Here is an 11,238-nt window from a genome sequence, read left to right as displayed (position 1 = left end):
GGGCATCGAATGGGTCCTTGCGCTTGGAAGGCAGGCAGCAGAACCACTGAGCTAAATACCCGGCCTTTAATGACAATTTTCAGCTACTAGAAAACTATTCTAAGTTTTTCTGACATGAAATTTGAGAATCTTTGAAGAATAGGATTTAAAATTTAAAATATGGCTTTAAACAACCTCTCTTACCCTGGAAATTTCTCAGTTAAACATTAACAACTAATCATTATTTCTATGTCTGGCACTTGATATGTTAAAATGCTAAAAATGCTTCTTCCTAACTTTGAAAGAAGTGAAGCAGGACAAGGTTGTCCATTTCCTGCTGTCATAGCCTAGAAAAAAGTTTTGAATTCAGGAATGTAGTGTGGGAATAGAGACCATAGATCCAGAAGAATGAGTCATCCAACTTAGAAAACAGTAGTGAGAGGCAGTGAGGAACTCATAGTGAAGCGCCATACAACATAAAGTAGCAAAGTTAACATATTGGCCAGCAGGCCCTCTTAGTACTTGTTGTGATGCTAACAAGAAGAGGAAGGGTTTTCTGCCAGTACAAAATGTTTTGTTTTATAAGGGATCATTATAAGTTCTGTAGATGGTAGTCATTAGATCAACTTTCTTCTTAGCTTTAAAACATGATTGTAATTTGTCAGCCACTGTTGCAAGCAATTTTACAGTCAATCTCTCCTCTCACCTCAAGTCTGTCTCTATTCCCTACCTCATTGTTGCCTAGACTGATCAGTTATATGTGGGAGATCTTCAAACCAAAGATCTTTGTCTGGTTTGGGGAAAACTGAGTGAAGATTATTATGAAATTACTGTTTATGCCTCAGTGAAGCAGGAAAGAATGACAAGTATACCAGGATTCAAATTTTGGCTTTGTGTCATATATGTGACCTTCAGAAAATCCTCTGAGTTTGTTTCCTAACCTGTAGAAATGGAAACAATGATAACAGTCGTACAGTTGTTGTGAGTCTACATTAAATTAAGTGATGTATGGGATAGAACTCAGTAGTGTCTGGTGTGCGGTGAACACCTAAGTGCTTTTGTTTGGGTTTGTTTTTAACATTTTCCCAATTGTTTCTTTTCAATCCTTGCTTGCTTTGAGACATATATATGTTATCATGGAGAAATGGTCAACAACTTTTAAACAACAAAAGTGTGTTTAACAGACGTTTCAGTTGGACAGAATCTGCCAGCAGAAAGAGAGAAGTGTGTGTGTGTGTGTATGTGTGTGGGTTTAAGGTAGCTAACACTTAAGACTTTAGTCCCAAGTACTCCTTATTTCAAAAGTTTTGCTAAAGTGTTTCACACTTAAGGTTCTCAATTAAGGGAGATTCTGTTTTAAACAATATATGTTCTTTTGAAAGTTGTAGTAGCACGTGCAGAAACATTCACCTGAAGAAAATAGGAAAAAAGGATGAGTCATAAGGAATCAGATATGCTATTAATTGGCTCTTGATTATCTTTGGTAAAACAGAGTTGAAATATATAAATAACACAATGCTGTGTATAATACAAAACACCCTTCTTTATGAGTTTAAATGTAGCCAAAAAGAACAGCATTTAGTTTTGTATCTAAGCAGCTGGTCTGGAGATCAGTAATTGCTAAAAGAAATTTGACATAATTATAATGTGCTAATTGAAAATTATTGGGAATTGATTCTACAAGGCAGTGTAAAACATGTTTTATAATTATGTGATTCTTATTAGAAGTTACTAAACTTAACTTTTTTCCTCCCTCAGGTATAATGGGTCTCTCCCAAATGGTGATAGAGGAAGACGGAAAAGTAGATTTGCTTTGTTTAAAAGACCTAAGGCAAATGGGGTGAAGCCCAGCACTGTGCATATTGCATGTACTCCTCAGGCTGCAAAGGTAAAAAATGAAAATAAAAATTAAAAAGCTAAGTAAATTAACTTGGAGAAATTGAAAGATTTTTATATGTTGCTTATGTTTTCTAGTATTCCCCCTTACATTTCTGTTTCAGAAATTTCCTTTTCTAGGATTGGAGAAGAGACTTTGGAGACATGATATTTGAAAGGCTGCTATATGATGGGACTTGGGCATGTTTTTAAATGACAAATCAGGAGAAATGTGTGGAAATTAAAAAGAAACACTCCCACTCCTTATTATAAAAGGTGGACATGGGCCACCTTATCTGGTAATGTTTAGAATTGTACAGCTATTCACCCTGAGAGGTAGGGAGTTGCAATTCTTTTACTACAGAGGCCTTGCCTGGGCTGGTGAAAGAATGTCATGCGTAACGTGTATTTAGGCATCAGAAGTCTGTTTAGATGAAGTAATTTTTTAGCTAAAGGCCTTTGTCTAAGATTCTATCAATGCCCTTTTGTGTGTGTGCATGTGTGATGGCAGGGCAAGGGGAAGTGGTTATGACTTTTGTAGCTTTTACCCTAGTCCCTTATACAAAGTAGATCTCAGTAGTTAGTAGATTGAATCAAAGCTCTATAAGCAAATTCTTAATTGTATTTACAATGTAGTTTCTTGCCTATCTGGCTTTATTAATGCTTCTGTTCCCCCTTTCCTTTCCCTATCAAAATCTCCCGAACCTGGACCCCTACCAGTTCAGGCACTTGGACTTTTTCCTGCATTGATAGACAAGTAGAGGAAATTTCAGATCTTACTTTTTTTTTTTTTTACAAATTCCTTTTTATTTCCAGTTTTATAACACAAACTGAATTTGATATTTTCATGAACAAATAAAAAAAATTAAAGAGTTCTTTGAATCTGGTGGGAGTACCTATACTAAGTAACTCTAGAATGTGCATTCATATTATGTGCTGAGACTTAACTTTCTAAATTAAAGAAATGAGAGACTGGGCTCATAGCTTTAGTTTCTGCAAGCAATTGGGTGTTTTGTTTTATATCCAGTTTGGTGTATGAAACAGAGTACTCAAGTCTTGGCTAAGCCTCCTCTATTCCTATTTAGGAACCAGTGTGTGTAGAAAAGAGACAATTTCTTTTTAGGTGTTTCTTTTTGCTTCTTTGCAGAGAAGGTATGTGTTGAGCAAGTGGTAGAAATGAATGGCTTATTTTCCCAATTTGAGAAGCTTATTGCAGTATTTTCCCTGCAAGAATGTGCTTGGCATTTTGGTAATGCTATTCTTCATTGTGCAGAACTATTCCTCGCATATTATAGGATATTTATTTAATATTCTTGGTCCTCTGACCTCCAAGGTCCTTTTGAGCTCAGATCAAATTGTGACAGCCAAAAAACGCACTTTCATATTTTAAGATGCCCTTTAGATAGCTCGTGCTACCCTCTGGTTGAGAACCATTATAAGGAAAAAATATTTATAATCTCTATTTTAAAATGTCCAGTTTTGTATCAGTCTTCCCATTTTTTTTAATCCTCATGCCCATCATTTTTTCATTGTTATGTCCTTTTCATTTTTATCAGGCAACAAGAATCTTAGGTATTAAAGGATTGACTCCTTTTTAAATTTTGGAGGAATATGTTAGTGAGGTCATGTTAGTTATATATTAGTTATTTAGTCTGGCAGTCATCTGGGATGAGTGATTAAAACCCTGTCTACGAGTTCAGTGAGACTCAAGCATAACTGGACAATTCTTTTTTGTAATTTCAGTGTAACCTCAATAGCTAAAAAACAATTTCAAGCCACACAAAAGCTAGTGTTTTTAAATCTCTTTAGACATTAAAAATTAATTTCCAAAATACTAAGCAATTATTTGAAAATCAGTTCTTAATGCTGAGTTTTTAGATTTTAAAACCTTTGAAGCAATTATATAATGTTCATGACTACATAAATTTGTGGCTAAGAAAACAAAAATGGATATAAATCTTCTATACTGCATTCTTGAAGTTAAATAGCTTTATAGACAAAGGGGAAGAGAGGGGGACTGCTAGGCAATCTCAGTTGTACAGTTTAATTAATTTTTTTAATCAGAAAAAAGTATCATTTTAAGCCTTGAAAAAGTTAGGTAGTTAATTTTCAGATATTTGTTTATTCTTTGTGGGCATTTGAAAAATTTTTAATCTTAAATCTCTTGCTTTAAGGCTTTATTTGGTAAAAATTGAAAATGCTAAACCTTTAATTGAGAAACATTTTTTTTCATTTAGCTTACTTGTTATGTGTAATAATTTTCTTTTGTCTTTGTTATCTGTTTTCCTTTTATGCAACCTGTTTTCACTTCCTTTCTGCAGTGACTAGGTTCTCCACCCCCACCCATATTATCGAGTCATATACATAAAAAATGCCTGAAAACAAAACTTTCAGCAGTATTTTTTCTTTGAGATAAGTCAGAAAGTCAGGGATTTAGCTCAGTGGTTCTGGTGCCTGCCTCCCAAGCACAATGACCTGAGTTCAATCCCCTGTACCAAAAAAAAAAAAAAAAGAGAGAGAAGTCAGAAGTAGTCATAGCATTGTATCCATTTCCTTTGGCAATGTTTAATCATTCTGTGAATTTTTCTGGATGTAACCTAACAAAGACAAACATTTGTCATCAGTAGTCACAAATTGGTTAAAAAATTATCTTACTCTGCTTAATGATTTTTTTTTAGCTCTTTAAATAACTAAATATAATCCTTAAAAGATTTTGTATTTTCTCCTTGAATCAGAAAGGTACTAAATGTTGTTTTCAGTTTTTATATGGAATTTTGTTTTGATCACTTTATAGTTTTAAATACTTATAAGGGAGATCCACATTTTACAGCATTTTGATTTTTTAAAATTATGTTCTTACTCTGTAACTTATTCTTCTGTATCCATTCACCCTGAGAGAAAATACTGTCACAACTGAGATTGTACATGAATTACTAACCTTACTGGGCATGGTGGTGCACACCTGTAATCCTGGCACTTGAGAGGCTGAGGCAAGAGGATCACTGCAAGCTCAAGGCTAGTCTGAACAGCATAGTAAAATCCTGTCTCAAAACAGCAACAACAGAAAAAGAATTACTAACCTCAGCCCTAAATTTCAAGGGGGGAAATAAATAACTATCATGTATGTGACAAATAGTCTTACCTTATTTAATGGAAAGGATTTTCTGATTTGGTTGACCTACCTACTAATTTCTGTTATTAATCTTTTTATTTATAGGCAATAAGCAATAAGGACCAGCATAGCATATCATATACTTTATCTCGGGCCCAGACAGTGGTGGTTGAATACACTCATGACAGCAACACCGATATGTTTCAGGTATTATATTTAACATATGAATATTTTTTCTTTAAAAAGTCTTTTGTCAGTAATTTTTGCTATGGTCAGATTAAGGATTATTTTTAGAATGTGTTGATTTCTAAACTTCACATATAAAAGTCATTGTGGCATGGTTAAAAGATGGATTGTGGAATCAGAATTCCTGGTAAACATTAGTCACTCTATGCCTCAGTGCAGATAATAGAATCTCCTTCATGACTATTAGGAAGCTTGAATGAATTTGTGCATGTAAAGTACTCAGAGCTGTGCCAGCTGCCCTAGTAAACTCTTAGTAAATGTTGGCTGTTAATATTCCAAAATAAAAACCCACAAATATTTTGCACATATTTATGGCTTTTTATGCCACTGCTTCCCACCTTCCTCCCAAAGCAACAAAAAGTTTAGGCAGTTTTTAACGATTCATATCATATATGTGAAGTAACTAATGAATGAGCTACTGGTAGTATATACTTGTTTTTCAGCACATATTTGGTCATAGCTATTGATACAATAAAAGTTTATTTTTCCTCTCATTCTTTATACCAGTGCAGTAATGCTATTTTTACAAATTGATATATTATTGGTCAGGCCCAAAGATTGCCTGATAATGTTGTTCTTAATACTTATTGTCCCAATTTTCCATTTTTCTTTATTTTACATGATTAAGGATATTTATGTCCTCTTTGCTTTTATCAAAACTAATAATACCCATAAGATAGGGATCAAAATCTTTAACATAAAGCTTTAGAATGATTTTCTATATTTTATTTTACTGATAAGCATTTAAAGTGATTGCATATATAGCCTTTAAAAAAAAAATCAGGATGCTACCTAGGCTGGGCATCATAACACACACCAGTAATCTTAGCACTCTGGGAGGCTCACACAGGGGGATTGCAAGCTTGAGCTTAGCCTGAACAATTAATAAGACCCTATCTTAAAATTTAAAAAATATAAAAAGGACCAATTTAACTCAGTGCTTAGGCTCTTACTGCAAGATGATGATTGGTAGGCAAACAGATATATATATATATTTGATCAGACTAGAGTTTTGGCTTCAAAAAATGCCTCGTAATTGTTACCCCTTTAGTGGTTGGTTTTCTCCTTTTCATAGAGTATAGAATTTTTCCCAGTGTCGCAGATTAATTGCACCTTTTCTGCAGGCATAGCACCTGTGGACAAATCCAAACATTTCTACATCAAAAAGCCTGAAATATATCAAGTACCCAGACTACCCTTGTAAATTCTTTAGGAACTGGTTTTATAAATATTTTGCAGTATTTGACTTTTACACTGAACAAGAACATTTTTTAAAAATGTTTAATCCATCAAATACTCAAACTGTCAATTCTGTTACATGTCTAGGTGCTATACTAACGTGTAAATGTAAAGTACAGCTTTCTCATTGAGAGGAGAAAGGGTAGAGAAAAGTCTTAAAAGTGTAGTGCCTTTTATCTGGACCTTTTTATCAGAATTAATAGGGTTTTTGCCAACAACCAATAGAAAAGCACTTGGCAAATGAGATGGCAGAAAAATATTAGACAGTATGGTAGAAGATTAATGAATGAGCTACTGGTAGTACTATGTACTTTGTACAGAAATAGCAAGAAATCGGGCTGGATTGATGGAAAAGAAATAAATCCTGAATCATTGTCAAACTCTGCTGTGAGTGTGTTTGTGTACTAGGGATCAGATCCAGTGCCTCGTGCCTATTAGGCAGGTTCTCTACCATTGAGCTGTAGCCCCAGCCCAACCTCTTTTGTTTTGTTTTGTTTTTTGTTTTTGATTTTTTGAGACAGGGTCTCACTGTGTAGTTGAGACTGACCTGGAACTCACTATGTATAGTCCAGGCTGGTCTCCAACTCACAGTGATCCTCCTGCCTCAGCCTCCTGAATGCTGGGATTACAGGCATGCGCCACCATGCCAGGCCCAACATCTATATTTTTAAAGCCAATAGAAGCACTTAGAGGAAGAAATACTGGCTTTTATCATAAGAAAATTATATTTTGACATCTGATCATATTTGAGTAAGTTTTTCTCTTTATGGATTTTAAGCTTTCTTTAGTCTCACTTGTCATTAGCAATATTGCTTTGATAGCTTCAGTCTTCTCCAAGTCCCAGATCAAAAGTTGACTCTGGAACTCTTCCCAAATAAGTATTGCTTCTGCAGGAATTCTCAGTATTAATCCTCAGTCTAGTCCTTGACCTATACCTTTTTTTCATTAAAAAGCCTTTTAATTTTGGGAAGTATTTTTAATTTCAAAGGTCTGAGGATATTTCCTTCAGATCTTAAAATTATCTTAAAAATTTTAAAAAGGGACGGTGGCTGAGGGTTTAGCTCAGTGGTTGCACCGCCTGCCTCTCAAGCACAATGTCCCGAGTTTGAGCCCTGGTACCCGCCAGCAAAAAAGAAAAATTTTTTTAAAAAGAATCCAATCTTATATATGCTAACTAACCTAAAACTATCCAAACTGAATATAAATGCTTCAGTCTTTATTCAAAATGCTAAAGGGTTTTCTCTAAAAGTATGATCTTGACTCTTGAGATACAGCTATGCAAAGAATTACTTTTAAGAATTAGGGTTAATAAGGGCCGGGGATTTAGCTCAGTGGTTCCACCACCTGCCTTGCAAGCACAAAGACCTGAATTCAATCCCTGGTACCACAAAAAACAGTTAGTGTTTTATTAAAGGTTTAGTGTTTTTTTCAGTACCCACATTCTTCAGTTTTATAATACTGCTTTGTAACAAATGTATTCACAAAGTGATAATTTGTGAATGTCACTTGTGTCATCTATTCTACTGATTTCATTTTTTCATTTCAACTTTCAAAATAAAGGTAATTTATTATTTACTAGCTAGTGTTTCTGAAGATGTTTTTAATTCTTTTGACACCTCACGAGTTCTTTATCTGAGAAGCTTGTCTCTCCGAAATAGGAGCAAGAGGACTGAGTATGTAGCTCAGTGCTAAGAGCCCCAGCTTATCAAGCATGAGGCCCTAGGTTCAATCCTCAGAACCACCAAAAGAAATAGGAGGAAGAACCAAGAAGGAAATGAAAAGGATATCTAGGCATATACAATAAATGCCACAAAGTGCAGCACTGGAGATTCCTTCAGGCTCTCACCAAGAACTGTTTGAAATACTGTTCTTTGAAGTTTGTTTTGATTTCTCCACCCATATCAGAATGTTAGTAGCTGGTCAGAGGACATACTTGTTACTGGAAACAAGCATGACCAAAAGCAAGAAATGATAGCTTATAATATAACCTGATAGAAAAGAAGTGGGAAAAAAATATCTGTGTGTAGTATGTGCACATAACAATTTAAAACAAGGCTATGTAGTCCCTTAACTTTATAATTAGTGTTCTTGTAGCACCTGAAAGCATCAGTGTATTTTAGCTTTGTATAAATAATACTCATAAACCTCTGGAGCCATCATAATAGATTTACTTATATGTTCAATATATTATATTTTAAAAGATAGAGTAATCTGTTGTGGTAAACCAGGTATAAAGACTTAGGCCTGGGTTCAACTCTCCCTGAGACATGGAAGGAATAGCAAGCAGGGAGGGGAGGGGCTGTGTCCTAGCATGCTGGCTCCATCCAGTTTCAAGGAGAGAAGCAACTACAGCCAAAGTCTGATTTAAAAATATACACATTTGAGTGCAGTCTGCAAATTATGAGAATCTGATGAACTTCCTTGAGCTCTGGATCACATGCTTGTTTGCTTCTTCATGTGAATCTAATGAAAGTGAGGAGCACTGTCAGACTGGGGCTCTCTTGGTCCACTAGAGGCAGAGTCTCCTGGCCCTCCTCTTCCAAATTACCTTTGTGTCTTTTGTCTTTAGTGCTTGTTGGTTCCCCGATTGGGGATAGACTTGTACGCTGGTTCCTACAATCCATGATAGGCCTAATTCCATCCAAAAAGGTTGAAGTCTGTAGCCATCTAGAAATCTCAATCATCTGAAGTTTCATTTCCCTGAGGGGTTTCACACATCCTGTCATAAGTTCCCATTTAATTCTATGGTCCAAGTGATGATGACATCAGAGAGTTTTTTTTTGTTTGTTTGTTTTTTGTATTGGGGATCAAACTCAAGACTAAGTGCTTGCCAGGCAGGCGCAGCACAGAGAGAGTCTTACCAGATTAGTTTTCCAAAAATATAGATGCTCTTAAAGTTAAGTAGGGTAAGTTTAAGCTTTAAAAATTCTGAGGCTTCATGTTTCACGTTAGTGTTGACTTTGTTAAGTGGATTTTTTCCATTGTATTCTTCAAATGAGTCTTACAGGTATTTCTTTTTGTTTTAGATTGGTCGGTCCACTGAAAGTCCTATTGATTTTGTAGTAACTGACACAGTTCCTGGAAGTCAAAGCAATTCTGATACACAGTCAGTGCAAAGCACTATATCAAGATTTGCCTGTAGAATCATATGTGAACGGAATCCCCCTTTTACAGCACGGATTTATGCTGCAGGATTTGATTCATCAAAAAACATCTTTCTTGGGGTAAGAAGCTTTTTTCCTAAATGATACATCTAGTTTCTAGTTCCAAATTAAAAATAAATGGAGGCTTACTGTTGTTCTTTCTATAGGAAAAAGCTGCCAAATGGAAGACATCTGATGGGCAGATGGATGGCTTGACCACTAATGGTGTTCTTGTGATGCATCCACGCAATGGGTTCACAGAAGACTCTAAGCCCGGAATATGGAGAGAAATATCAGTGTGTGGAAATGTGTTCAGCCTGCGTGAAACCAGATCAGCTCAGCAAAGAGGAAAAATGGTAAGTACGGAATGGTAGCTTTTTATGTAACATATAAACATATAGGATGAATTGGACCAAATACATTATGCATATTTTTAGAATGCCCCGAATCTGTTGCCAACATAAAGAACTAATTCTGTCAAACACTAGCTACCAAATACTAGAGGATGATATCTTAATGTTTCAGTTAGGAAATTATAAAAATTTATTCATCTGTCATCTTATGTTAATATATTTTAAAACCTAAGCTATTCCAGATTAAACAGCACTTTGACCTTTCTACTTCTAATTTTGGTCTAAATATCTTTGACCATATTTTCCTGGTTAAAAATATTAGACTATTGCTTAGCCAGATTTTTAATCATAAATTATCTATAAGGCTAAAAAAAAGAGATACATTTGCAGTCCATAATGTTTACATTCCTTGTGTAGAGTTGGTATGTACACATAACACATCCTAATTTTTAAAAATTTTCTTTCCCTCCCCTTCAACACCCCTTGCTTCATGTCTCAATCCTTTTCCCATTTGAGAAATGTCCATCTTCCTACTTCCAGTTACCTTTTATTTTGCTTTTCATTTATAATTTAGGTTTCTCATATAAGAGAATCCATGCAATATTTAAGTTTGTGTATCTGATTTATTTCACTTAACACACCGGTCTCAAGGTGCATCCATTTTGCAAACATACACTAATAGAAAATTTTTAATTAAAAAGTAAAAATTAAAAAATAGGTATGATAAAAACAGTGACTTTAAATTTTTTAAAAAGTTATTACAGTAAATGACACATTTCTATGAATCCCTCTTACAATACTTCCCTTCACTAAGAACATGTTTACCCCATCACTCTTGCCACTTTCTGAGGCAATTCTGAAAGTCCTTTTTCATGAATGTCTTTATGAGATATGATAAAAATACAGTGAATGCAGCTGCTGAATGCCATCCAGTGGAAAAATGGACTCATGAAAACATTATGGTTTATCATCATCCACCAGATCTGGCATTGTGCAACTTCTGGCTCTTCCCTAAAGTCAAAATTAGCATGAAAGGTAGATATTTTAAATCAGTTTAGGACATCAAGGCAAGTCACAATAATGCAACTAAAGGTTTATGAAAGAGGACTTGACTCCTTCAGAAAGTGGCAAGAACAGTCGGATAAGTGTGTTCAAAATAGAGAGTAGAGGAGGGCCTGGGGATGTTAGCTCAGTGGCGCTGTGCCTGCCTGGCAAGTGCAAGGTCCTGAGTTCAATCCCCGGTAACACACACACACACACACACACACACACACACACACACACACACACA

At 35.2% G+C, this 11,238-nt stretch overlaps 1 protein-coding gene across 1 annotated transcript in view; it reads left to right on the top strand.

The window, feature by feature from the left end:
- Positions 1-11,238, top strand: part of Peli1 (pellino E3 ubiquitin protein ligase 1) — a 24,979-nt gene that overhangs the window by 11,108 nt on the left and 2,633 nt on the right. The window contains exons 3-6 of the mRNA XM_010609744.3: positions 1,738-1,867; positions 5,072-5,173; positions 9,478-9,675; positions 9,762-9,950. Coding sequence (XP_010608046.1) covers positions 1,738-1,867; positions 5,072-5,173; positions 9,478-9,675; positions 9,762-9,950 — 619 coding nt within the window. The remainder of the gene's footprint in view (positions 1-1,737; positions 1,868-5,071; positions 5,174-9,477; positions 9,676-9,761; positions 9,951-11,238) is intronic.

This window comes from Fukomys damarensis, unplaced genomic scaffold (assembly GCF_012274545.1).
Source record: "Fukomys damarensis isolate Sample0158 unplaced genomic scaffold, DMR_v1.0_HiC HiC_scaffold_2, whole genome shotgun sequence".
NCBI classification, from domain to species: Eukaryota; Metazoa; Chordata; class Mammalia; order Rodentia; family Bathyergidae; genus Fukomys; species Fukomys damarensis.
This window is presented reverse-complemented; position numbering and strand designations above follow the sequence as displayed.